The sequence below is a fragment of the Notamacropus eugenii genome, chromosome 1 (assembly GCF_028372415.1).
Source record: "Notamacropus eugenii isolate mMacEug1 chromosome 1, mMacEug1.pri_v2, whole genome shotgun sequence".
Lineage (NCBI taxonomy): Eukaryota > Metazoa > Chordata > Mammalia > Diprotodontia > Macropodidae > Notamacropus > Notamacropus eugenii.
Genome location: NC_092872.1, coordinates 9,912,843 through 9,939,108, shown reverse-complemented (window position 1 = coordinate 9,939,108; position 26,266 = coordinate 9,912,843). Strand labels below are relative to the sequence as shown.

The window sequence follows — 26,266 nt, the reverse complement described above, 5'->3', positions numbered from 1 at the left end:
TCACTGAGAAGAGGCTGCGTATTAAATTTGGAGACTTGTATTTGAATCTGAGCTGTGGCAGTTACTATGTGACCTGGGCAAGTTATTCCTCTGGGGATTTACTCATCTGTGAAATGGAGTTCAAACAGAAAAATGGGGAACACTCCCAGAGCTGTTGTGTGGAAAGTGTTGTAGCAATGGAAGCCATTATTAACATGTTATAAGCAAATGTTGAAGGCCAGACTCCCTGGCATCCTAAATGGGCCTGAGCGACAACCACCTTCTTGAAAGAAGCAGTCACACGAGGAGCAATATGCATTTGGATCTATAATAGTCCCCCTTCTTCAGTCTTTCAGTGGAAATCAGGAATCACAGATGTCCAAGCTGGAAGACCTTAAAACACGAAATGTTAGTAAAATCACAGCTCATAAGGTCCCTGTGTCACATCGAGCCCCAGAATGTCCTCATTTGCATAAAGAAGAAAACAGGCCATTGGTAGACCTGCCATGTCCAGGGTCAGATAGTAACTTCTTAATTTACCTTTCTACAGCTCTTAAAAGATTGATAAGGCACTTTATTCACTCCCACAACCCTGTGAGGTAGGGAGTAAAAAGTTATTATAGATGGAGAAACAAATCTTGGCGAATTGAGGTAACAAATGATTTTGGAGAGGCCAAGTCAGGATGTGAATCCAGGTCTCCTGTCTCCTAGTCTTTTTTGCTAAGTGAGGAGTGTGCTAAACTTTCCTTCCTGGAACTCAGTTTAATCCATCTGTGGGGGACAGATCTGAGAAGGACCCAAAGCCCAGACCTCTGTTCTTCACCCCACTCCCTGAAAAGCAGGGATACAGGCAAAAGTTTTACTGGGAGGAGGAGGGCTGGGGGGAGGGGCAGGTAGGAGGTAGCATCTCCTAAAACAGAAAAGAACACATCAGTCCCACCGAGGGAAGGACCCAGCGTCTCTGCCCTGCCCCGTCACTCCAGAGGCATTGGAGAGCTCAGGCTTCTCCAGAAGCAGGTGTAGGGGCTTTGGCCCTTCAGCCCAGGGGAATAAGCTCACAGGATTCTAGGACAGGGGAAGGGAGGGGTCCCTGTGTGTACCATCTGCTTTCCAGGGTCAAGGTTCAGTCGTCTGAGTCATGCCGCTGCCTCTTGTGCTGGGGCTGAGTCTCAGGGCTTCGGTTCCTTCTCTTGTGGCTGGGGGAAGAGTGACCACCATCCCAAGAGTCCATGTTATGCCTGCTCCTGGGGGCTTGTGGCCAAGAAGGGGAGGGTGAGGCATGGTGTTGAGTGACTCTGTGCCTGTGGGAGACAAACACAGATGATAAGAACAGAATTCAGGGTCACTGTAGAAAGAGAACAGAGAATCTGGAGACTTGCATTTTATTGAATTCCTTAAGCACTTATTAAGTTGGGCTTTTAATCTCTGGACAAGGTCTCACTGGGTGACTGGCCAGATGATTTCCCTCTCTGGATCTCAATGACCTTGTCTGTAAAATAGGTAAAATAATCTTCATGCTACCACTTCACCAAGTAGTTGTAAAGAGAAAACTTTTTGTAAACTCCTAAGTGCTAGGTAGGAAGTAAAGTTGCTATTATGAAAACATAGAGTGTCAATTCTGCCTCCTCTGAAGCTGCTACCAGTCATGTGCAGGCGCCCCTCCCTCGCTACTGCGATACTGCCCAGAAAGGAGAGCCACCCCCAGCCTTGCAGGTCTTTACCCATCCAGCCATCCAAGCATGTCTGGCCACGTCACCTCCCTACTTGAGACCAACAGAGATCTTCTGTTTGCCTTTGGAAACCCTCTGTGACCCCGCCCCATGCTAACCTTCCCCGTCTGTGATACTGGCCTTCTGAAGGCTGTTCCTTGAAAAAGGTCCTCTCTCTCTCCTGATCCTGTGTATTTTGAAGGCTCTCCCTGTTTAACTCTGTCTCTATCTCCTCACTTCCTGCCAGCCTCCGGAAAGAAGTCTCTCCCAGCCACCCTAGATGTGAACACCTTCCATTTTTTTTGTATCTCTGTTTATGCAGTCACTTATCTGCCTGCTGTTTTGCCCTTAAGAAAGTAAGCTCCTTAGAGTAGGGATTGTTTTTGCCTTTTGTCCCCAGCACTCAGCACAGTAACAAGAGGACTCTGTACCTTTTCAAACTCTGCTCCCCCCAAGGCATTCTCCCTTCCTCTGTCCTCTGCAAACAACCTCCATCTCCAGCTCCCTCAGTTCACACTGGCCCCCTGCTTTTCTAAACCACATTATTTTAATTGCAGGGGAACGAACAAAGAATTGGACAGTGGGTGGTGCGAATGCCAGCACCAGCTCTGCTGCCATCTGCTCATTTCTGGTGGCTCAGATGATCTCAAAGGCTCCTCCCAACTCTCCTTGGGCAGTGAGGGACTGCAGTGCCCTCTACCTGTGCTTTATAAGCTGGGAGCCCCAAGAAGGACAGGGTGCCCAGTAAACTCCACCTGTCTGGGGAGGGGGAGGATGACGATGAGGGAGAGCGCCTCTTAGAATGTTTCTCTTTCTTCTTCTCTTTCTTGTGTTTCTTCTTTTTCTTCTTCTTCTTCTCTTTCTTGACTTTCTTGTGGCTCTCAGGCCTATTGGGAAAATGAGGAGGAGGATAAATTGGCCAGGACTTATGGTTTTCTTCTGGATGCAAGCACTGTAGTTGTCAAGAGGAAGAAAGAACCAAGGCAAACTTTCCCACTCAGGTCCCATGATAATAGGTAGAAAAGGCAGCTAGATTTGGAGTCAGAGATCTGAGGACGAACTCCCTTCTCTGCCTGCCCCTTGGGTGGCGCCTAAGCTCTCCTGACCTCAGGCTTCTCATCTGGGGCATGACCTAAGGCCCCTCCCACTCATTCTGTCCCTGCTGATCAGCTTATTAATGTAAAAGAAATGGCAGACTGTCAGGATATGGCTCCCATGCAGCCCCCCAGGCCTTAGAGGAAGCAGTTAGGACTGGCGGAGTGTAATGGATCCAACTCCTCCCATTTCTGCAATAAGCTAAAGGACATGAAATTAGAAGACAGGATGAGGAAACTCAGGCCAGAGAGGAGAGACTGGTTCAGGACCACAAATCTACAACTTTCCTGATGGCTTCCTCCTCAAACACCAGCTGAGCCCCTCCGGTCCCAGCAGCCACTGCCACCCTTCTGCCTGGCCTGTGCCACGCACCCTCCCTACGCCTAACTTCCATGGTCCTTCCTTACCTCGTGTCTGTTTTCCGCTTGGCCACTGGTGGGGCTGATGGCATTGCTGTGGCACTGCTCTCCACCTTGTGATGCTAAAGATCAGAGGGTCACAAATTTAGAGTGGGAAGGGGTTTAATAAGCCATCACAGATAAGGAAACTGAGGCCTAAAGCACGTAAGTGACTTACCTGTGGTCACGTAGGCTGTAAGAGGCAGAGCCAGAATTCAAACCCAGGTCCTGCCTCCAAAGTCAGTGCCACAAGGCCTCTCTGAAGCCAAAACACCATGTTGGTACAAGGGTGACTAACCTCACTCTGATATGAACTAGTCATGTGTGAAAAGTGATTGAAAAGAGAAAAAGGAAAGAACATGCCCCTAGGGTGACCTGCCAGAAGAGACACTAGCTAGCCAGGGACCTGGCTCGAGAGGACATTTCTTGTCACACTTAGAAAGCATAGTATAGCAGAAAGAACTTGGATCTTAGAGTCAAAAGCAAGGGGAGGGGAAGAGGGAGAGGAGAGAGGGAGAGAGGGAGGGTGAGAAAGAGAGAGAGAATGAGAATGCCACCTGTGCCTCCCTCATAGAATGGTGAGAAAAGCTCTGAAAACCCAAAACTGTGACAGAAGGGTAGCAATAGCCTAACAAGAACCTGCAAAGTCAAGAAGCCTACAACGATAAGTCCAGGACCTTAGAAATGAGCTGGTCCAATAAGAACAAGAGAATAGGCCCAGACAAAAAAATGACTTGTCTGAAACCACAAAGGTATCGAGAGATGAAGTAGGAATTCAAGCTCAGTTCTCTGGACTCCAAATCTAGTGGTTTTTCCCAATACGCTAAACTGCCAAAAAAACCAAAACAAAGCCAATCCCTCCCCCCACACATAACCGTCCTGCTACCACTACGAGCACAATCACTGCACTGCTGCTATTAGGACTAATGACTGACTTTATCACTTCCAAATCTGTTCAGTGTTTTAAAGCATTTTCTAATGAGCGCCTCACAGTAGCCCTGGGGAGCAGGTATTCTAGAACACAAACATCATCATGCACGCTTTGTCCACCACTCTTGTCTACAAGAGGGAGCACAAGCCCTGTGCCAAACATCTAAGTGGAGTAGTGAGGCCCTCAGGGAAGACTGCCCAAAGACACAGAGCGAGGTTCCAGGTGAGCTGGAGCCTGCTGCCCCTGAGAGCTCTCACTCCTACAGCAGCAAAGGATCTGGGTCCTAGATGCGTCAAGTCTTTGTGCCTCTTATCACAATTATCCAGGAAAGAAACAGCCTGGCCGAGTCAGTTCTAACTTGTGTCTCTGCTTTGTGTTACAACAGAATGGCTTCCTAGGAGAGGGACAGGGTGTGGCTTTCAGAGACCTAGGGAAGGAAGGAAGGAAGGAAGCTTTACCGTAAACACGGACAGCCCCAGCTTGGCAGCTTCTTTGTCTTCTTTGGAAAGCATCAACCGGCCAGCGGAGCCACTGAAGGACACAGACACAAGCATGCCACATGCCATCAACTTCCAGGATTGTCATGGCAGCTCCTACTCCCATAGGGCTTTGAGGTTCAGCACAAGATTGAGAACCAGAAGAGACCTTGGAGATTATTTTGGCCCAGAGAGAAGGATCTTTACCCCATCGTCACCCAGCTAGTTCATTTTAGAGCCAAGAAATTTGAACACAGACTTCTCATTGCAAGCCCAGCATGCCTCCCACTGCACTCCCATGCTGAGCCTCTGATCCTGACCCAGTCAAGCCCCAGATCAGGCTTTATGCAGTTTAGGGGCACTGGAGCTGAAGTGAAAACTCTAAGACCAGGAATATCTCCACCATACCACACTGCTTGCCATGGACAGGTCAGGCATCATACCACCAGGCCATTAACAGGTAATAATCCCAAACCCTCACCCTATTCCAGTACCTGGAGCTCCCCAGGCCTGACAGCTGGTCCACATCCTTCTCCTCACGATCAGTCCCTTCCCGCTTGCAGATTTCTACAAAGTCCTGGAAGGGAAGCAGAGACACTGGCTTCAGTTAGAGCAACGGGAAGACAGTTAGCTGGAGCAGACATCAGCTTCACCCCCTTCAGTGCCGCAAGGATATTAATTCTACACAATAGGCCCGAGGAGGTTAGGTATCAAATGCACTGATTTATAAGGAGTTTAACTGCCAAAGTGGAGGGAAGATGAACAAGAAAAGATGTGTTACTTAATAATCTCATAGCAACATGGGCTCATTTTCAAAAAGCCTGCCCATGGTCAGGCTTCTTGATTGGCTGAGAGTGAGCCTGGCATTGTAAACCAACCAGTAAGCTTGGTTTCCAAGCACCCAGGTGGGCCAGAATAATAACTAGCTTTTATTTAGCAACTGAAGGCTCACACAGCGCTACACAGAGATGATCGCATTTGAGTAACACAAGGTGTTCAAGCATGAAAGACTGAGACTGCTGTAGGAGAGCAGCCCAAGGGACCATGAGCGCCAGGGGAAGGGAATAGCACATCCTTAGTAAAGGAAAGGTTCACTTCATTGTGAGTCTTCCCTCCAAATGTCCAGTGCCTCAGAAGATAGTCTCTGTGAGCTGCCAAAGCTGGAACAGTAACCACAATCTCATCAATCCAGTAAGACAGTCAGTCTCTCTCAAGTCAGCCAGGCTGGACCTGTGCACTGGTGTTAGGAGCTACCCCAGTTTGCATTCCAAGTCACTCGGCCTACGTGAACCCAGTGGCCTGTGAAGTCATTACCAACTGGCCACCTTCTCTTGGGGATTGGTGATTCCCTACTTTGATGAAGCCTCAGAGGACAGTATTAATAGGGATATAAACCCAAGATGGTTCAACTGGTGATGGGAAAAGAAATGGGATCCAGGAAGCACTAGGCATCCTGCTTCCCATTCCTTACTCTCAGAACAAAGCCATTTCTCCCTTCTCAAATCACAGGAACACAGATTTAGAGAAGGGACCTCAGGGACAAGTAGCCCCACTGCCTCATTTGACAGAGGTGCTAACCTACGCCTAGTGAAAGTAAATGATTTGCCCAGGATCACACAGGCAGCAAAGGGCAGAGCTGAGGCTGAAACCAAGATCATCTGACTAACTTCATTGTGTTTTCCACCACGTACCATATAATTCGAAAACAAGAACTAAGGTCAGTCCAAAAGGTAGGTCTGAGAAGTAAGGAAAGGGCTGGTCTTGAGAGCAGGGCACCGTGAGGGGAAGGCAAAGCTTATCTAAATTCAGGGCCTGATTTCAGAAAGCTCATTGACTTAGTCTGGAATTGACCCCAAAGGATCCCTTTTCATTTCCAACCTTCTCTTGGGAATCAGAACCAGCCCCTAAACCCAACTCCACCTTCCAGGCCCTCCCCTCCCTACTTCAGCTTCTCTTACCTTCTTTTTTCTCTTTCATCCACCCCCATTCCCATTCCTTCCCACTCACCCTCATTCCCTGCTTATTGTCCTCTAACCCGGAGCAAAGCAGTCTACTCAGACCAGGCAAATAAGGTCACGCTCATCTTCTCCAGCCCCAACGCTGCCCTCATCGAGGGACCCACGATTCCTGGCTGAGTTGACCAGATCTCACTTTGCTTCATTATGCTCACCCCATCTCCCTTACGTACGTCAGCAGATTTATATACTTGTAGCCCAAAATAGTCCTCCTACTTGATATCAGATTAAGATCTACCCCAAAGTGAGACTACCCATCTGCTATGGACCCTTACTGTTTACAAATCCTCCTTTCCTCAAACCATGGGGATGTGTTCACGAGCAAATGCTCTGTCCCCAAACCAGAATTAAATGGAAGTGTTCTCCCCTGGGAGGATCCCCGCACCCTCTCTTCCTCCCAGGTTACCTCTTTGCTCAGTCCTGTGGGCTGCTTCCTCACATTCTTGTAGCCTCTGGAAGGAATCAGGATGAGAAAATCAAGAAAAAGAATTAGGGAATCCCAGCACTGCCAGAACCTCGGTAGCCTCTAATCTAACCCATAATCAAGAATTCCCCCTCCCCTGCCCCCCACTACAGTCTCAGCTAAGTGGTCAGTCAGCCTCACCCCTCACCCCCCACCAGCCCATGTCTCTTCTGGGGTGCTCTCATTCTTAGCAAGTCTCCTAACAGCAAGCCCAAGTCTGCCTTTCCTTTCAGCTGGCACACACTGTCCCAAGAAGGCAAAACTAAGAGGAACCAAAACAAGTCAAATCTCTTTTCCAAAGACTTGAAAATATCTGCCACCTTCTTCCCGGCTGTTTTCTCTTCCAGGCTACACATGCCCACTTTCTTCTAGCTATCCTCACTGGCAGAGACACTTCACAATCCTGGATGACCTCTTCTGGGCACTTTCTAGCTTCTTAATGTCCTTTCTAAATTGTGGCGCCCCAAGGCAGTGCAGAGGCCATGGGACTGCCACCTTCTTATTCCTAGGAGCTCTGTTTCTCTGGATGGCAACCAGGATCATCACACTAGTATTCTGGGCTGTTCCATCATGCTGCTGATACAGTGACAGAGCGTGCAGTCCAATGAACCCCCAGATCTTTTTCAGACAAACTTCTAACCGTATCTCCCCATGCCTGTACTTCAAATTAAAAAAAAAAAGACTTTACAACGATAAGATTTTATATTCATTCTAATTAAATTTCATCTTACTGTGCTAACCTGCTGAGATCTTTTTGGATCCTAGTTGTCATCCACGTGAGCCTTCCCAGTTTTGTGCCATCTCTGCCTTTCTCTAAGTCACAGGCACAGATGTTAAACAGAATGAGGCCCAACACAAATCCCTAGGGCCCTCCACAGCAGAGCTCCTGCCATAGAACCAAAGAGCCATTAAAGGGCTGATTCCAGTCATCAAGCAACTCTGAATCTATTTCATTGTATTACCATCTAGGCTGGATCCCCATTTTTCTTACAATCACAGTATGAAATCCTTTATCAAGTGCTTTAGTAATAAGTAAATGAATATTAAGTGACTTGCTACCTAGACCATTCCCCTCACCAGTTTAAAAAGAAAATCAAGTTATTATGGCATAACCTGTTCTTGATGACCCCATGGTTTTCTCTTCGGTATGTTCACTAACCACTTCTTTAATGATAAGTTCTAGGATCTGCCTACGAGCCAAAGTGAAGCTCAATGGCTTATGCTTTGCCAACTGACCTCTTCCCTTTTTCGCAGATCATACCACCTGCCTGCTCTGGTCCTCAGGGGCCAATTCTGCTCTCTGTGATCTTTCATCACTGGTGGTGGCCCAGCAACCCCATCGACTAGTTCCTTCAGTACTTCAGGATATAGCTCCCCTGGACCAGGTAACCAGACCAGGTATCAAGGACTAGCTCCTTATTTATGAAGAATCAAATTTCTACTGTTCTTGTCCTTTCCAGCCCAAGAGCTATGCAGGTCATTGGTAAAGAAAAAGTAAGTAAAATAAAAATGGAGAGGCCCTGCCTTCGGTGATTTGTTATCATCTCTCCATCCACCTCCACCAGGGATTCTGCTCTTTCTTTGGCCCTCCTCTTTCCTCCAACACAACTTTAAAATAGCCCAACTCTGAGTTAAATACACTTGCTAATGTTGATAGAACCACAGAATGACTGAACTTTTTGAATAATGATGGAGGCAAAAGGGATCTTACAACACCAATGCCAGAAACTGAGGGGACATTAGAGCACCGAACATAGCGGCTGGAATGAACTTCCAAACGCAGAATTCTCTCTTTTCTCTCCCTGGTTGGGTTTGGGGTAGGAAAAACTCCTCTTCAGATTAGTTTGTGAGGAGCCCCCACTCTACAAAGCCATGCACATCCCCCACCAATTTCTGGGGCCCAGAACTCACAAAGCAGCCAGAAGGGCCTCTTGCTCAGCCTGGCGCACAGCAGCTAGCTCCTCTTCTCGGCTCAGGGCCACATCGCCTTTCTTGCCTTTGGCATACCAGGTGAGGTCACGGCCCTTCTGCCACCTGCCCACAGGAGCCATCAGGGAGTTCCCTGGGGAGAGACAGTAGCCCTATTCTGAGTCCATGGGAAAACTGCCAGCTCCGCTACCCTGGAAGAGAGCAGCTCCCACCAATTCGATCTCCCCCTTCCTTGGTGACTGACCCTTTTCCTCCATTCAGCCCCAACTCCCATCACCCCTCAAAAGGCAACAGCGTGAAAGAAGACAGAAACCCAAGTTCAAGACCTAATCCTTGCTCTAGAAGACCTTGGACTAGCTAGGCAGGGACAAGAAACACTCTCCTGAAAACTTAACTGAACAGTCAAGAGTTGTGATGAATGCCAAATGAGTGACAGGGAGAACAACGATGAGAGGCAGAAGTGATCTGGGAAAGCATCCCAGAAGACATGAGGCTTGCACTGGACACCAGAGGGAAGAGCACTGAGCCAGCTCAAGACTCTGCTCAGCTACTTAGGTCTGAAACCTGGGGGTAATTCAGTGCCTCTCTTTTGGCCCACTTCCTAATTTGCAAAAGAAAACCAGGCTGGACATCTAAGGCCCTATCCAGCTCTAAGGCCTAAGAATGTCTGTATTCTATTAAGACTACTTTAAACTCTTGTGTGTCTGGCAAAACTCCAAGACACTCAGGGCTGGTTTGGCCAAGAGACGTGGCCACATGCCACAACCTTGGAATTAGCACTTGGCAATCACTCACTGTAGTACATCTCCCCTCTCACATGTGTACACACCTTAGGCAGGGGAGCTGGGCTTTGGCAGGGAGAAGGGCACCAGCTTTTCCTGCCCTGAAGCTGCCTGTGGCCAGCACAGCTCTGGCTAGGGTGACCTCCTAAGTTGCATGCTGTGGCTCCCAAAGTGGAAGCATTGGGGGGGGCTCTCAAACAAGAGCCTGGGAAGACTAAGTTGTACTACACAAGTGCAATGGCAGCACATGTATAGTGGGTGCTCCAGGGCTCCGGGGCATTGACATCTTTAGCAGAGGCCATGTGATATCCCAGAAAGATCACTAGTTTTGGAGTCAGAAGATTTGGGTTTGAGGCCTGTCATGACAGTTTCTTCATCTGTAAAATGGGGGTAATAATACCTACCTTTCCTATTTTATAGGATTGCAAAAATGCCTTCTAAAAGTGCTACAGGAAGATGAACCATGTCTGAGCCACGGGCCTGCCTCTTACACTTGGATCTTCCCTCACTGAGGATTTGACCAGATAACCCCAACATCCCTCCAAGCCACCACATTCTTAATTTTGGACCAAGCATGTGATTTCATTGGTACAGCTGCCAATGAAGATTCTCAAGTGGTCTACAACTTCATCTTAGGACGTTCCCTGGAGCACTGGGAGGTTAGAGGACTGGTCTGTGGTCACAAAGTCAGTCTGTCAACAAACATTTATTAAATATCAACTATGTGCCAGGTGCTGTGCCAAGCACTCCAGATACAAAGACAAAAACCAGCCCCTGCTCTCTAGGAGCTCAGCGTCTAATGGGGAAGACCACATGCAAACAATTCTATTCAAACAAAATGCGAATGAGATAAAGCCCAGGGAGCCTCAAAGGGAAGGCTCTGGGATTAGGGGAGGGGGGGGCCTTGAAGAAGCAGGAACATGTGGAGGGAGAGCATTCCAGGCAGAAGGGGCAGTGAGTGCAAATGCTTGGAGTCAGGAGACACAGAGTAGTGCTCACAGCCAGGGTCACTGAATCACAGAGGAACTGGAGGGGAACAAAGTTTAAGACTGGAAAGGTACCAAAGAGAGGCCTTTATATTGGCTCTTGTATGTAACAGGAAGACCCTGGGGTTTACTGAAGGGGTAGGCAGGGAGGCACATGGCATGACTAGACCTCATTTTTTGGAAAATCACTTTCGAAACTGAATTGAGGATAAATCGGAGTGGTGAGACTTGAGGCAGGCAGACCCACAGGAGCTAGTGCATTACACGAGTCCAGGCACACTGGATGATGAGAACCCGCACTGGGTGGTGGCAATGTCAGAAGAGAAAAGGGGGCATATTGTAGAGATGTTATGAAGGTAAAGGGGAGTTGGCTGATGAAGAGTTAATGATGACCAGCCTGCCAACCTAGGTGACCAGATGGTGGTGCCCTCAACAGGAATGGGAAAGTCAAGAAGAGGGGAGGGTTCATGGAGAAAAGACCATGACTTCAGTAATAGGCATGTTGGGTTCAAGATATCTAAGGAACCTTCAGTTTGCATTGTCTAAAAGGCAGCTGGAAAGGTAAGAGACTAAAGTTCTGAAGGGAGCTTAGGGCTGCACAAGTCCATCTGAGAGTCATCTGCTACAGATGACAACTGAATCCATTGGAGCTGACGAGATCACCAAGTGAAACAGTAGGGAGAAAAAAAAGAGAAGAAGGGTCCAGGCCAGAGTATGTGTCAGAAGTAGGCCTTGAATCCAAGTCTTCCAGACTCAGAATTCAAGCGACATCATTCTGGGCCTAGTCTTTTGCCGATGGGCGTTTCACCGGCAGTTTGCGATGCTCCTAAATCCTGACAAGACCTCACTGTGCCAGAGGTGGCACTTCCAGAGCACACAGAGCCAGAGTCAAATCTGACTGTACCACCTAGGACCTGGCCCCTACTGTACCCTGCGACATCCCTGAAGGGAACACAGATGGGGAGCCCTCTGAGGGCAGGTTCAGGTTCAGATTTCTTTTCCCTAGTCATGATACCCTTCTGGGGGCTGAGCAAAGAGGAGATAGTAAGTAAAAACATGTTGGAAGAGTTCTCACAGAAGGGGGGACATGCAGAGGGAGAGCACTCCAGGCAGGAGGGACAGCCAGTGCAAATGCTTGGGGTCAGGAGACAGAGAACAATGTTCAAGGCCAGGGTCACTCCAGCCCAGGGGCCTGTCTCCAATGGAGCAGTGGCTGAGGGATGCTAAGGCTGACCCTCCTTTGTGGGTGCCGGATCCTCTCCCCTCCCCCTACACAAACAGGCCCCCACTCCATGGCCCTTATTTTAGGTATTCCTCTAAAGCATTCTAAAGCTTCCCAGCCCATATTCCTCCTTAAGTCATAGAACTGCTACCCGGTGCTACCAGGATGAGAGCAGGGGAAGGTCCCAAATCTAGAACTAAGGAAATCATCTCAAGTCCCCTTTAAGAATTTCTAGATTTCCTTTTGCGCAATACACCAAAAAAGCCTCTTCTCAGTAGCCTGGATATCACTCCCCTTCTTGGAAGCAAAAAACTTTGTGAGCCCTCTCCTTGGGAAGAGCTGTTAAGAACCTGAGCAGACCCTTCTGAAAAAGAACAGCTTTGTAGAATATGTCTTTTGGTGATGATGTCACAGGAGCTTTATCATCCCCAAGATAGATGGAGAAACTGAGGCACAGAGACAACAGAAATGATGTCACTCATCAATGGAAAGGACATTCAAGACCATTACCATGGCTCTCCCCCGCCCCTAAGGATCATGGGACCTCTCCGGCTACTTGCAGCCAGAGCCTTCCATGTGTCGTCTCTCCCAAGGGCAGGACAGTCTCACCTCCGGCTCTTCGCAGCCTCTCTGTACCTTTGTGGTGGCTTCTGTTGAGTCATCTCAGTTGGGCCCAAATCTTCCTGATCCCAGGTGGGGTTTGCTTGGCAAAGACACTGGAGTGTTTGCCATTTCCTTCTCCAGCTCATTTTACACATGAGAAAGCTGAGGCAAACAGGGTCAAGTGACTTGCCCAGGGTCACACAGCTAAAAAGTATCTGAGGCCAAATTTGAACAGGAAGAGATACTCTATGCACTATGCCACCTAGCTGCCCCTGCTTTGCATACAGTAAGAGCTTAGTTAATACTTCTTTCATTCAAACGAAAAATAAAGTGACTTTTCTCCACTCATATGGCCTGAGTCCCAATAACCCAGGAAAAGCAGGATTCTCCAGACCACTAGCCCTGCTTCAGCCCTTTGTAAGCATCATCAAAAAGGACAATATTCTTGGAAGAGTACGCTGTCTCCAACACCCCTCCCTCCCCCATTTATCACTGGTAAATCCAAGTGCTCCTGCAGCACCTCCCAGACCACCAGTCCTGCTTCTAGCCTTCAGCCCCCAGCTGTAGGTCACGGAAGCTATCCTTGTGGAGATGCAATCCAGCAGCCTCTTCTACATGTGCTGCAGGCCCCGTCTACTCAGGAAGACTTAATGCTGAAGACTCAGCAAAATTCTCACCAACAAACTCTTTGGCATTGTCAAATGGTTCAGTATCAGAAACCAGGGCAGTTTTCAGTATTAGAAATAATACTAAAGTAGATGCATTACCATCCCCTTTGCTGTTCCACCCAGAGGAACATGCAGACTGAAACCTTCTATGTGTACATGTTGTCTTTCCCTATTATAACGTGAGCTCCTTGGGAGCAGAGCCCAGCTCTGATTTTCTATGTGAATTCCTGCTGCATACTGTAAGCACTTAATTGATGCTTTTTGCACTCATTCATGAACACATTGTAAGCTGCGAAAGTATTCGTTCCTCATCTCTTTCATGTGTAACACCATTTTGTATGCATTCTATTCCCTGGCTCCCCCACCCCCAGCCAGGAGGTGTCCCAAGGAGCAGTGGTTGGCTTTTCTTCTTTGGAAGTCCCTGCTCCACTCAGCCCAATGACAATGCCCAAGGTTTTCGACCACTTGACTTACCCAGGTAGTTCTCCCTCTGTTTATCAGTCTTCACATCTTCCCAGTTGAACTGGTCTTGGCCACCTCGCACACCCCCACGTGAAGAGCCAAACATCTTTAGGAACAGTCTGTAGAGTTAGTTACTCTAGTGCCCCTGGGAAGACAAAGCCAGAAAATTCTCAGACTCAATTCTGTTCCTTCTATATACAGTAGAAGCCAATCAGGCTCTTTCCTCCCATTGAAAATCCCTAAAGGGAGGGAATTAATCTATTCTTTATGGTCTCCCCTATCAGACCCAGAAGAGAGCTCTGCACACAGGCCATGCTTAATTTTGAGAGTCAAAGAGGCCAAAGGACTGTAGTCTGTCATTTGTACTCTATGAACCTCAGTTTTCCTGTGAGATGGGATCACAGAATCTCAGGAGGACATCAGAGGTCACTTAGTCTAACCCATATCCAAAAAGCAGTCCTCCTACAAAATACCCTACAAGGGGTTATCTAGCCTCTGCATAAAGACCTCTCCAAGCAGTTCCCTCCAAGGTTAGATATATAATTGCCAGTGTTTCCTTAAATCAAGCTCAAATTTACCTGTCTGCACTCCTGGTCAGAGCTCCTGGTTCTGCCTTCTGGGCCCCTTAGAACTAGGCTAGTCTCTCTTCCACACGACAGTTCTTCCAATACCTGAAAAGAGCTTCCAGGTCTCCCCCGAGGCTGCTCCTTTTCAGCCTAAACGTCCCCAGTTCCTTCAGCTGATCTTCCCATGTCATGTACTCAATCCTGGCTGCCCTCCTCTAGCTATAATGTGGTACTCAGAATGGACCTGGGAGGGGAACAGTCTTGATTCATGTGATCTGCCCAGAGCACAGTAGGGCAGGAGAATTACCTATTTACTCAGGGAAGCTATGTCTCCCTCGATGCAGCTGAAAATCATCTTCCCTTTTTTAGGCTACCTTGTCACACTGTGGACGCCTGCTGAACTTGCAGTCCACAAACATCTCTGGATCTTGTTTCAGACAAACTGCCCCTTAACCATATGCTCCACACCTTTGTACTTGTGATTTCTGAACTTGAGGGGAAGACACTACCACTTATCCTTATTTAATTTCATCTTATTGGAATTAGCTCAGTGTTCTAGCTGGTCAAGATGTTTTTGGATCCCATCATGCAGTATGTTAACTATCTCTCCTAGTTTAATGTAATCTGAACATCTGATGAGCATGCCATCTACACTTTCCTCCAAATAGATCACCGCTTTTCTGACAGGCAGCGGGCTCATCAACCAGGAAGAATTATTATCAACAACATCCTCATCATCTCACGTTTCTACTATGCTTTACCAACAAGAGCCCCGTGAGTTAGATACTGCAAGGATTTTTTAGCCTAATTTCACAGGAAGAAGCTGAGGCTCAGAGAGGGTAAGATGACATTAGAATGCAAGTTCTTGGCCATTAGGGATTGTTTCATTATTTGTTATGTGCATTCCCCAGGGCAGGGTACAAGTAAGTGCTTAATTGTTCCTGCTCATGAACAGAAGCTTACTCAAACCCATGCCTTGCTCCAGTATCTCCCAAGCTGCTCTTTATTCTTCTCACTGTACCTGACTGCTTCAGTTCATTCTATCTTCTCACAAACAAAAGAGAAAACAAGAAGACCATTTCCCATATCTTTCTCCTGACATCAACTCTTCCTTCTCGAGGATAAATGACCCAGAGAGAAACTATGGACAAAGTTTAGGGCCCATCTCTCTGTAGATGGCCAGCTCCCTAGCTCTACCACCCCTGTAGCTCTACCATCCCCTTCTAGGGAAGAGGAAGGAGAGATGACTAGAGACACTCTCTGTTCAGCCTTCCCATAAGGGAAGAATTCTGAACTTCTAAGAGACTGAGTATCCAAGCTAGAATTGGAGGAAAGAACAGCCAAAGGTTGGGAAAGCAGCCTGATGCCTGAAAGAGTCTGCGATAGACAGCAGGAGATCTGCTCTCTGGTCCTGACTCTTCCATGGACTCAATATCACCTTGGCCAATTAATTACCTTTCCCTCTTTGGACCAGTATCACCTGTAAAAGGAGCGGGATGAGTGAGGTGGTGTCAAAAATTCCTTCCAGCTCTAACATGCTATAATTCTACATTCTGAGATCCATTCTAATGTCCCATGACATTAGACCTCTGTCGTCTCAAAGAGCTCCTTGTCCAATATGGGAAACAAAGTCTTTGCTAACATGGAGCACCCTGTGTGAAGACTGAGGCACTATCCCAACTGACCAGTTCTTCAATGTCCTCCTCTGATCTGAAATGCTAACAGTCACAGACTGGGTAGTATCAGAGACAGAAAGTGCCTTCTGAGCAGAGGACATCTGAACTGAAAGAGACCTAAGAGATCACCTGGCCCAACGCATATTTTACAGATGAGGAAACCAAGACTGAGGGAGAAATCACTCGTAGGATCACAGATTTAGAGCTGGAAATGACCTCAGGTCATCAAGTCTAATCCTCCTCATTTCTACAGAGGAGGAAACAAGTCCCGAGAGATAAAATGACTTGTACAGGTCACACACGTGGTGAATGGAAGAGCTGGGATTGAAACCCAAGTTCCACGACATTTTCTAGGGTCTGGAAGGGCTTCACTGACTTGTCCGAGGTCACAGGGAATCCAGGAGCTAGTAATGGAAAGGAGGCTGAATGGGGAGGAGGGTGGCCTGGGCTTGCATCCGGGCTCTGCCCGGGTCCAGCTCTGCGACCTCAGCCAAATCCAATGTTTTTTCTCCCAAAAATAAAAACATAAATGAAAAAACCCTTTCACAAAGTGACTGAGGAAAGCATTTTGCAAGCCTCAGCCATAACTCCCATTCATACAGCCCTGTGAAGTTTTCAAAGCACACGACACACCAAGTCCAGTTAGTGCGGGCGGCGGTCACAGAGCAGGGAGCTGGCCCCGGGCGGTCGGGGAGGTCTGGGCCGTGGGCGAGCCGGTAAAACTGGGATAACCACAGCACCTGCTGGTGTCCTGCAGATCCAGAGGTCAGCAATCTTTAAAGCGTTATGTCCATTATTAGACATCCCCTCTGTCCCCGATTCAGCCAGTCTTGGGCCTTGGCAGCCCATGGGCGGCCCCCTCCCTTCACACCTCGGACGTCACCCCTCAGTTCTCTCGCTGCATGCCTCCTCGGCTCACTCCACTCCCCGTTCCCCACACGTGCCGCTGCAGATCCCGCCCCCCTCACTCCACCTATTAGGCCTCAGATGCACTCCCTCAAGCTCCGCCCCAGACTCCCCTCCTATAAAGCCCGAGGCATGCCTCCTCAAGACCCCCCCCATCTCCTAACAGAGCCCAGGCACGCCCAAGTCCCTCCCCTAGCTTTCTCTCCTATCAGAGCCCAGGCACGCTCCCTTAAGTCCCACCCCTAGCCTTCTCTCCTATCAGACTCCAAGGCACGCTATCTCAAACCCCACCCCTCTCCTATCAGGCTCTAGACGCGCTCTTGCAAGTCTCACTTCCACCTCTCAGGCCCCAAACGCACTCCCGCAAACCCCGCCCTCACCCTCCTCTCCTATCAGGTTCCAGGCACGCTCCCTCAAGTCCCGCCCCCACCCTTCTCCTATCAGGATGCAGGCATGCTTCTTCAAGTCCCGCCCCTATCCACTCTCCTATCAGGCTCCAGGTACGCTCCTTCAAGTCCCGCCCCCAGCCCTCTCTCCTATCAGGCTCCAGGTACGCTCCCTCAAATCTTACCCCTTTCCTATCAGGCTCTAGACGTGCTTTTGCAAGCCCTGCTCCCGCCTTTCAGGCCCCAGGCGCATTCCCGCAAGCCCCGCCCCCACACTACACTCCTATCAGGCCCCAGGCGCGCTCCCGCAAGCCCCACCCTGCCCCCAACCCCCTCCTCTCGGGCCCCCCAGGAGGGCTCCTGCAGGCTCCGCCCCTAACCCCCCTCAGGCCATGGCACCCCCCCCCCCCACACACACACCTCGAGTTCGTCCCTTCAGCTCTTCAGGACCAGGGACCCCAGCGTGGCCCGTGGCCCGTCCGGCTCCAGACCCTCTTGGACCGCAGGCTCCTCGACCCAGGCCCAGCTTGGCTCACCAAGTTTCGCAGTCTGCCGGGAGGCTCTTCCGCCGCGGCACAATAAGGGGGGGGGGGGAACAGGCCACAGCGGAGCGGGCACAGGAGAACGCCCGCCGTTACAGCCCCAGCCGGAGTGGGCGGAGCCGCGGCCGGAAGGCCCGCCTTCCCCCGCCCCTCTCTTTCCTCGATCCTCTTTCCCGCGGGGGCGGGGATGGAGAAGGAGTTGGCAAGGTCCTGCGGTTCCGTCGGTCACCGCCGGGAGGCGCTGCGGGGCCGGGCCTCGCAGCCTACAGAGGGCGCTTTCACGCCTCGCCGCCTCGGCTCCGCGCCACGTTCACGGGCAGTCCGAGCAGGCCTGCCTCCTTCCCGTTCTTCAGAGGGGGAACTGAGGCGGAGGCCCTTGAGCGCCGCCTTCCCGGGGACCGCCCAGGCGGGGGGCGGGGACCGCCCAGGCCAAGGGGGGGGCGGGGGGCGGGGACCGCCCAGGCCAAGGGGGGGGCGGGGGGCGGGGACCGCCCAGGCCAAGGGGGGGGCGGGGGGCGGGGACCGCCCAGGCCGGGGGGCGGGGACCGCCCAGGCTGGGGGGGGCGGGGGGCCGGGGACCGCCCAGGCGGGGGGCGGGGACCGCCCAGGCTGGGGGGGGGGGCCGGGGGGCGGGGACCCGCTCAGGCTGGGGGGGGGCGGGGGGCCGGGGACCGCCCAGGCTGGGGGGGGCGGGGAGCGGGGGGCCGGGGGCCGGGGACCGCCCAGGCCGGGGCGGGGGGGGGGTAGAGGGCGGGGGGCGGGGACCGCCCAGGCTGGGGGGGCCGGGGGGCGGGGACCCGCTCAGGCTGGGGGGGGCGGGGGGCGGGGGGCCGGGGACCGCCCAGGCTGGGGGGCCGAGGGGCGGGGACCCGCTCAGGCCGGGGGGCGGGGGGCCGGGGACCGCCCAGGCTGGGGGGGCCGGGGGGCGGGGACCCGCTCAGGCGGGGGGGCCGAGGGGCGGGGACCAGCCCGGCCTCGTCCTCCAGCCCGACTCCTGGAGGAGCGCCGCTCACACCTGCTTCATATGGCAGCCTCTCTTTGCGCCCTGGCTTCCCCCCTCCTCGGTGCCAAGGCCGGGGCACCTCCTCCGTCCGCGGCGGGTCTCCTCCCAGGGGCTCCACGGCCCCTCGAGGCACTGTGTGGGGCTGGGGATGCGGCGCCTTCGTGCACACGAGGACTCCTGGAGCTAACCTGGAAGGGCACTAGGGAATGAGGCACAGCCAGGGCAAAGACCTGGAGATGGGAGAAACAGGAAGATCAGTTTGGCTGGAAAGGTAAGCTGGGGTCTGGGGGTGAAGGCCTTCGCAGTGTCGGATCCCACGGGCAGTAGGGAGCTGTGGGGAGGACTCCGCGCAAGGAGGTGGCGAGGGCCTCGAGGCCACCTGTGGACCTCCAGGTCCTCGAGTGCTGCCCTGCCATTGGAGCCACCTTCATAGAACAAATCCTTCTGTAAAACTTGGACTCGGTCAAAGGGCTGCACCCGAGGACCTAGAACACGTGGCCTCGAGGCCACCCCTGGGGAGAGGCTTGAGGCAAAGGCCAGTTGGAAGGCTGTGTTTGAGATCTGATTAGATATGGGGGGTTGCCAACCTGGGTGACTGGCAGAATGACGGTGCCCTGCACAGAAGTGGCGGGGGATGGAGGGTATAGGATAACGTGGTCCAACTGGAGACTCCTGAGGAGGAGCCGGCGGTGCAGCTGGGCAAAGGTCCAAGGGCTGGAGACATGGTTCATGTGTTTAACCTGTGGGCACTAAGGGTATCTAAGGGTATCACAGGGAGAGCATGTAAAGAGTGAAGACTCAGGACAGAATTCTGGCAGGCCAGGGGCACAGGGGAGAATCAGGAAGATGGAAGAGGGGGGACAGTATTCAGGAGGAAAGGGTGGTCTGTAGTGATAAATGCTAAAGGGGTGAAACAAGTGAGATATGAGGGAAAAGCACTAGATTTGTCGATTACAAGATGATCAGTCACTTTGGGAAGGGCAGTTATGGTTCCCATACAAAGAAACTGGGCTGGACAAGGCTAAGGATCCCCTCACTGGTTCCCTTGAATGTGGTCCTTTTGTCACAAATTTAGAATCTGAGGCCACAGAGCCACCTGTTCTCTGCTTTTTGTTTCATTTTTTTAATTAATTATTTTCAGTTTTCAACACTCACTCCTTAAGATTTTGAGTTCCAAATTTTCTCCTCCCTCCTCCCCCTATCCCAAGATGGTGCGCAGTCTGATACAGGCTCCCCATATACATTCCTATTAAACATATTTTCACATTGATCATGTTGTAAAGAAGGACTAGAACCAATAATTGGGAACCACGTGAAAGAAGAAACAAAAAGAGAGTGCACAGCCTGCTTCGATCTGCATTCAGACTCCACAGTTCTTTCTCGGATGTGGTGGCATTTTCCATCAGGAGTCTTGGATCCCTGCACTGTTGAGAAGAGCCAAGTCTGTCAACAGTGGTCATCGAACAACACTGCTGTTCCTGTGCCCAGCGTTCTCCTGGGTCAGTTTGCTTCACTCTGCATCAGTTCATGCAAGTCCAGGTTTTCCTGAAATCCGCCTGTTCATCATTTCTTATGGAACAATAATATTCTATTACGTTCAGATACCACAGCTTGTTCAGACATTCCCCAATTGATGGGCATCCCCTCAATTTCCAATTTTTGCCACCACAAAAAGAGCTGCTATAAATATTTTTGTACACGTGACTCCTTTTCCCATTTTTGTAATCTCTTTGGAACAGAGATCTAGAAATGGTATTGTGGGTCAAAGGGTATGCATTTTTGTGTCCCTTTGGGCACAGTTCCAAACTGCTCTCCAGAATGGTTGGATCAGCTCACAGTTCCACCAACAATGCATTAGTGTTCCGATTTTCCCTCATCTTCTCTAACATTTATCACCTTCCTGTTTTGTCACGTTAGCCAATCTGATAGGTGTAGTGTGGTACCTCAGAGATGTTTTGATTTGCATCTCTCCAGTCAATAGTGATTTACAGCATTTTTTCATGACTATAGAGAGCTTTAATTTCTTTCTCTGAAAACTTTGACCATTTATCAACGAGGGAATGACTTGTATTCTTATAAATTTGACTCAATTCTCTATATATTTTAGAAATGAGGCCTTTATCAAAGACATTGTAAACATTGTTTCCCATTTTCTGCTTCCCTTCTAATCTTGGTTGCATTGGCTTTGTGCACTTTTTGGTTCATTTGAAGCATGGGATTTCTGACATGGAAGGCAGTGTAGGCTAGTGCTAGATTTAGAAGTAGTTAACTTAGGTTTAAATCCCTGCTGCTGCTTACTCCCTTCTGGTCTGTGTGACACAGACTCTCTGGGACTTGGTTTCCTCATCTCCAGTGATGAGATTGGTCTAGATCAGGTTTTAAACACACTCTAGGAGGCACAACACTCCCAACAGAGCACTGTCTGAACGGGATCAAAATGTAATTGGGAAGATGTTTAATCAAATAAATAAAAATACAATAGAACACAGATAATGTTGGTGTGTGACTTTCTAAGTTAATGTAAAGATCTTCAGAGATCCTTATGTACAACTTCATGGCTCCCATTTCTACTTGAGTTGGAGACCATTAACATTCCTTCTAGCTCTCAATCAATGATCCAGTGATAAATCGATCAGAAAATGTTGACTGGAAAACAAGTACTCTTTGGCTGTGAGCGCATGCATGACCCGACAGGAAGCCCTTCACACCCCTCCAGGTCAGTCAGTGTGGCCTCCATGGGTGTTGCCAGTCCCAGAACAAGCCATGCTCGTTCTTGTTTGCTTCTGTGCTGCTCCTCCCTGTGATCTCTTCCCTCCCCTTTTTAAAAAATCATTGACAATCTTTATTTTTGAATGAATGAATGCAAAAACATTTATTAAGTACTTGCTATGTGCAAACACGGTGCTAAAAGCTGGAGATAGAAATACAAAAAGGAGCTTATTTCTAATGGGAGAGCCAATACGCATAAGAGGGTATGGTGGCTAAGGATGGAATTTTGATCTGGAAGGTAGAAGAGATGATGAGTGGAGAGAAAGGGGGGTCATTGACACACTTTCTAATAGGAATGGTAGTACTGATTATGATTCCAGAGCTGGAAGGAGGGAGTGAGGGAGGCAGGGTGGGTTGCTACAGTGTAAAGTGAAACAAGGAGGGATATAATGAAGCATTCACCGGTCAGAACAGTGGGGCCACAGGACAAGAGTATGGTTTCTGGCCCAGTTTGGAGGCTGGCAGGGCTGATGGCAAGATGGCCAGGGTGTTCTCAACTTTCCCCACTGATTGAATCCATCCCTGAAGTCAGTCATTAAACACTTATTAAGTACCTATTATGTGCCAAGCAGTAGGGGTACAGAAAGAGGCAAAAGACAGTCTTTGTTTTTGAGGAGTTCAGGATCATGGGGGAAACAACAGGCAAACAAATTTTATACACACACACGTATATATTTTTATGTGTTATATATACATACACACATATACAAACTATATACAGGAAATATTGGAATTAACTCAGGGAAGGTACTAGAATTAAGAAGGGTTGGGGAAGGCTTCCAGTAAAAGATGGGATTTTAGTTGGAATTTAAAGAAAGTCGGGGAAGTCAGCAGATGGAGTGGAGGAGGAAGCGCATGGGGAGAATGCCTGGAGCTGCTGGATGGAGGTCTTGACTGTGGGACAGCCAGGAGGAGTACATGGCAAAGAGGAAGGTGGAAGAAGACTGGAAAGGTAGAAGGGGGCTAGGACATGAAGGGCTTTTGAAATGCCAAACACAGTACTTCTTAGAGATAACATAAAGTCCCTGGAGTTGATGTGAGTAGGGGTGTGACATAGTCAGATCTGTATTTTAGGAAAATCACTTTGGTAGCTGAATGGAGAATGGATTGAGGCAGGCCAGCAGCAGGCTATTGAGGTTGTGATGGGGGCCTGTACTAGAGTGGCAGCGATAGAAGAGATGGGGGTGGTATTCAAGGAATGCTGCAAAGGTGAAATCCACAGGCCCTGGCAACAGAATGGATATGGAGGAGAGATGGTGGAGAGTCCTGAACAACTCTTAGGATGGGAGCCTGAGGGATTAGGAGGATGGTAGTACCCTCTACAGTAACAGGGAAGGAGGAATGGTGGGGAGGAGGGTTAGAGGGAAAAGACAGTGAGCTCTGTTTTAGCCATATTGGGTTTAAGATGTCTGCTCGTCATCCAGTTTGAGATGTCTAAATGGCAGTTGGAGATGTGAGACTGGAGATTGGCAGAGAGGTTGGGGCCGGAAAGGTGGATTTGAGAGTCCTCAGCATTAAGATGGTAATTAAATCCACGTGAGCTGATGAGATCATCAAGTGAAGGAGGGAGAGGAGAGGGAGAAGAGAAGGGGGCCCAGGACAGAACCCTGAGGAATGTCTAGTCAGTTAGAGGGTGTGTTCTGGAGGAGGATCCAACAAAGGTTGGTCACACAGAAAGGAGGAGAAGGCTGCAGAGCGGGGGAAGAGAAATTGGGAAATTGGCGATTAAGAGATCCTGGGTAAGTTCAGAGAGTTCCAGCTCCCATACCGCCTCAGGCCAGTTGGAGGTCTCCCTCAGTCCTGGGCTCCTCCCTTGTATATTCCCATCGTGTAGTCTAAATCATCCACGCGCACTTGGCACTTGTCATGGGCTTCTTTTGCAGTCTTGCTTTTTAGTATTTACTAGTTTGCCTTTTGGTGTATGTACTATCTCAGCTTCCCTGTTATCCACCGGCTCTTTAAGGCCTTGAAATTTAGCCACTCGGCGTTTGCCAAGTCTCACCTTGATCACTCCTACCCATGTGCTGAGTAGAGCTGGCGGAAGTCACACAATTGAGTTTGCTGGGTATGCTGCAGATTGGTTGTTCGCTCATTTTCCAGTCATGTCTGTCTCTCTGTGACCCCGTTTGGAGTTTTCTCAGCAAACATACTGGAGTGGCTTGCTCTTTCTTCTCTAGCTCATTTTACAGGTGACAAAACAGGGTTAAGTGACTTGCCCAGGGTCACACAGCTAGAAAGTATCTGGAGCTAGATTTGAATTCATGAAGATGAGTCTTCCTGACCAGACAGAGGCCAGGCACTCTGAACGCTGCATTGCCGAACTGCCCCATCAAATTCATGTTATCTGAACCTGGCTAAGGCCGTGCTGTGGCAAAGCAATCCTTTCATTCCTCCCTAATTGACTTCCTGTCTTACTGCCCGTAACCGTCCCAAATGTTACCTTCTCTCTAACCTCTGAATTCTACTTTTTGGAGAAAATTGAGACCATTTGCTGTAAGCTCCTTTTTCCCCCTTTCTTATCTCAACATCCCTGGACTCTATCCCTATTTTCTCAACTTTTTACCTTGTCTTTGACAAGGTGACCGTTCTCCTTAAAAAGGCCAATCTCTCTCTGTGACCTAGATCCCTGCCCTCCCACCTCTTCTAGCACCTTGCAACCTCAATCATTTTCCCCTTCTCTCTAATCTTCAGCCTCTCCTTATCTCATTCCTTCCCATATGCCTTCAAACATGCCTGTCACCCCATATGTAAAAAAACTTTGCTAGCCCTTACCATCCCCTCAAGCTAATTTCCTCCCAAGCCATCAATTCTCCCCCTCAACCAAATTCCTAGAAAAAGTTGTCTATACTCACTGCCTACACTTTCCTTTAACTTCCTCAACCCAAATCTTGTAATCTGGTTTCTGATCCAATCACTCAACCAAAACTGTGCTCTCCAAATTTACCAGTGATCTAATTGCCCAACATGGTAGCTTTTTCTAGCACTCATCCTCACGGATCTCTCGGTAGCAGGTGGCACTGTTCACCATGCTTCCTCCTCTTCTGGCTTGTATTCCTCCCACTCTGACCACTCTCCCTCCCACTCTTTTGCTGGCTCATCATCCATGCTGCGTCTCTAACTAGGTCTGTCCCAGTGCTTTGACTTGGGCCCTTTCCTCCCTAAAACTACCTTTCTTGGTTGTACTTCCCATTGTTCTCATTATAATCTCTATGCAGATAATCTATACAACTATATATGCAGCCTTAGTCTCTCCCCACAGCTCCATTCTTCCATCAGCAGTTGCCTACTATAAGTTTAAAACTCAGTAATGCTTTCTCTCCACTGACTTAACTTTGTCCTCTCTGGGACTGTGTGACCTCATGTTCACCTGGCCATTTTCTGTTCTGCTGCTGCTCCATCCTCCCAGCCAAACCCCCAGAAACCATGCCTGGGAGGGGCCATGTTCTGCCCCTGCCTCATCTTGCTCTCTGAGGACTGTAATCAAATCCACATTACCATGGCTCCTGGAAAGGGCACGTCAACTGACTGCCCTACTGTTCCATTCAGTATCTTTACAATTTTCTAGAACCCAGCTCATCCCTGGTCACCCCTCCCCTTTATCTGTTGTCTCCTATTAGAATGGGGATTCTTTTCCTGTGTAGGTCAGACGAGGCAGTCACTTTAGTCCCATTCAGTTCTCAAATTCTATTCAGCTTCTTGAAGCCAGTGACTGCCTTTTGTTTTTAATGCCAGCATTTAGCACAAGGCTTGGCATGTAAGTGCTTAGTGTATGATTTTCATTCATTGCCACCGTTATCATCATGAAATGCTTACTAGCCCTCTACCAGCCATATTATCTTCTCATTCAGTCCACATTATACATGGATTTTTTGGACTGGACTTGTGATTTTACTAGCAAGATAAGCATTTATTGAGCACTTCCTGTGTGCCATGGGGAGCAAGGTGGCTCAGCGGATAGAGTGAGGACTCATATCTTCCTAGGTTCCAATTCAGCCTCAGACATTTACTACCTGCGTGACTCTGGGCAAGTCACTTCACCTATTTGCCTCAGTTTCCTCATTTGTCAAATGAACTGGAGAAGGAAATGGCAAACCACTCCGTATCTTTGCAAATTAAACCGCAAACGGGGCCTCGAAGAGTCAGACACAATTAACAATGACTGAACAATAACAACAAATGGGGCAGACATTGTACTAACAAGAAAAAAGAAAAAGAATCCTTGCCCTAAAAGAGCTTATCTACAAAACCGAGCTGAGAAGGGAGAGGAGGAGGACAGAAGGTACCTCCTGGGTGGGGTGGACCATAGTGTCTCAAGTCCAAGACATCATAAGCACAGCTGAGAGGCACTCCCCAAAATGGAGGCCCCAGGGAGAATCCCCCGTGGGACACGAGGGTGGCATGACGGAGGGGACGTTCCAGGGTGAGAATGAAGCTGAGGCACAGTGTGGAATTCTGGAAAGCCAGAAGCACAGCCAGGAACCAATCCAGATCTACATCTTTTCTGCCATCTCTAGTCTTAAAAACTGTCTAGGAAACTGAGAGGTCAAGGGATTTACCCAGGATCACAGACAGGATGTCAGATCTTCTTGACTCCTAGGCTGGGACTTTATCCACTATTCCCTGCTTCCAGATTAATCTCCCTGATCAATGCTCCAGGTTCTCTACCAAATTCTGAGACTCCATACAGCTTGGCACTCAGC

General features: G+C 49.5%; 1 protein-coding gene and 2 long non-coding RNA genes across 4 annotated transcripts; 2 read left to right on the top strand and 1 right to left on the bottom strand.

Moving 5' to 3' along the window:
• Positions 1-288: 288 nt before the first annotated feature.
• Positions 289-17,909, bottom strand: C1H1orf35 (chromosome 1 C1orf35 homolog). Of its 2 annotated transcripts, XM_072652981.1 has the most exons (10): positions 17,673-17,909; positions 13,731-13,863; positions 8,978-9,128; positions 7,010-7,055; positions 5,083-5,165; positions 4,571-4,643; positions 3,191-3,264; positions 2,444-2,575; positions 1,080-1,280; positions 289-372 (listed from the first exon to the last, which is right to left on the bottom strand). In XM_072652981.1, the coding sequence occupies exons 2-9, from the start codon at positions 13,822-13,824 to the stop codon at positions 1,103-1,105; spliced, it is 831 nt and encodes a 276-aa protein (XP_072509082.1). In that variant the 5' UTR covers positions 13,825-13,863; positions 17,673-17,909; the 3' UTR covers positions 289-372; positions 1,080-1,102. The 2 variants fall into 2 exon arrangements, with proteins under 2 accessions (XP_072509082.1, XP_072509090.1); XM_072652989.1 differs by lacking the exons at positions 289-372; positions 17,673-17,909 and adding an exon at positions 14,297-14,416 and having other exon boundaries at positions 784-1,280.
• LOC140533376 (uncharacterized) lies at positions 8,321-11,436 on the top strand. Its single transcript, XR_011976901.1, has 2 exons — positions 8,321-8,464; positions 10,198-11,436. It is a non-coding gene; the product is annotated as an uncharacterized lncRNA (long non-coding RNA).
• An 842-nt stretch (positions 17,910-18,751) lies between the features above and the next one.
• On the top strand, positions 18,752-21,285 carry LOC140533343 (uncharacterized). The gene is made up of 2 exons (XR_011976883.1): positions 18,752-19,068; positions 20,081-21,285. It is a non-coding gene; the product is annotated as an uncharacterized lncRNA (long non-coding RNA).
• The last annotated feature ends 4,981 nt before the right edge of the window (positions 21,286-26,266 follow it).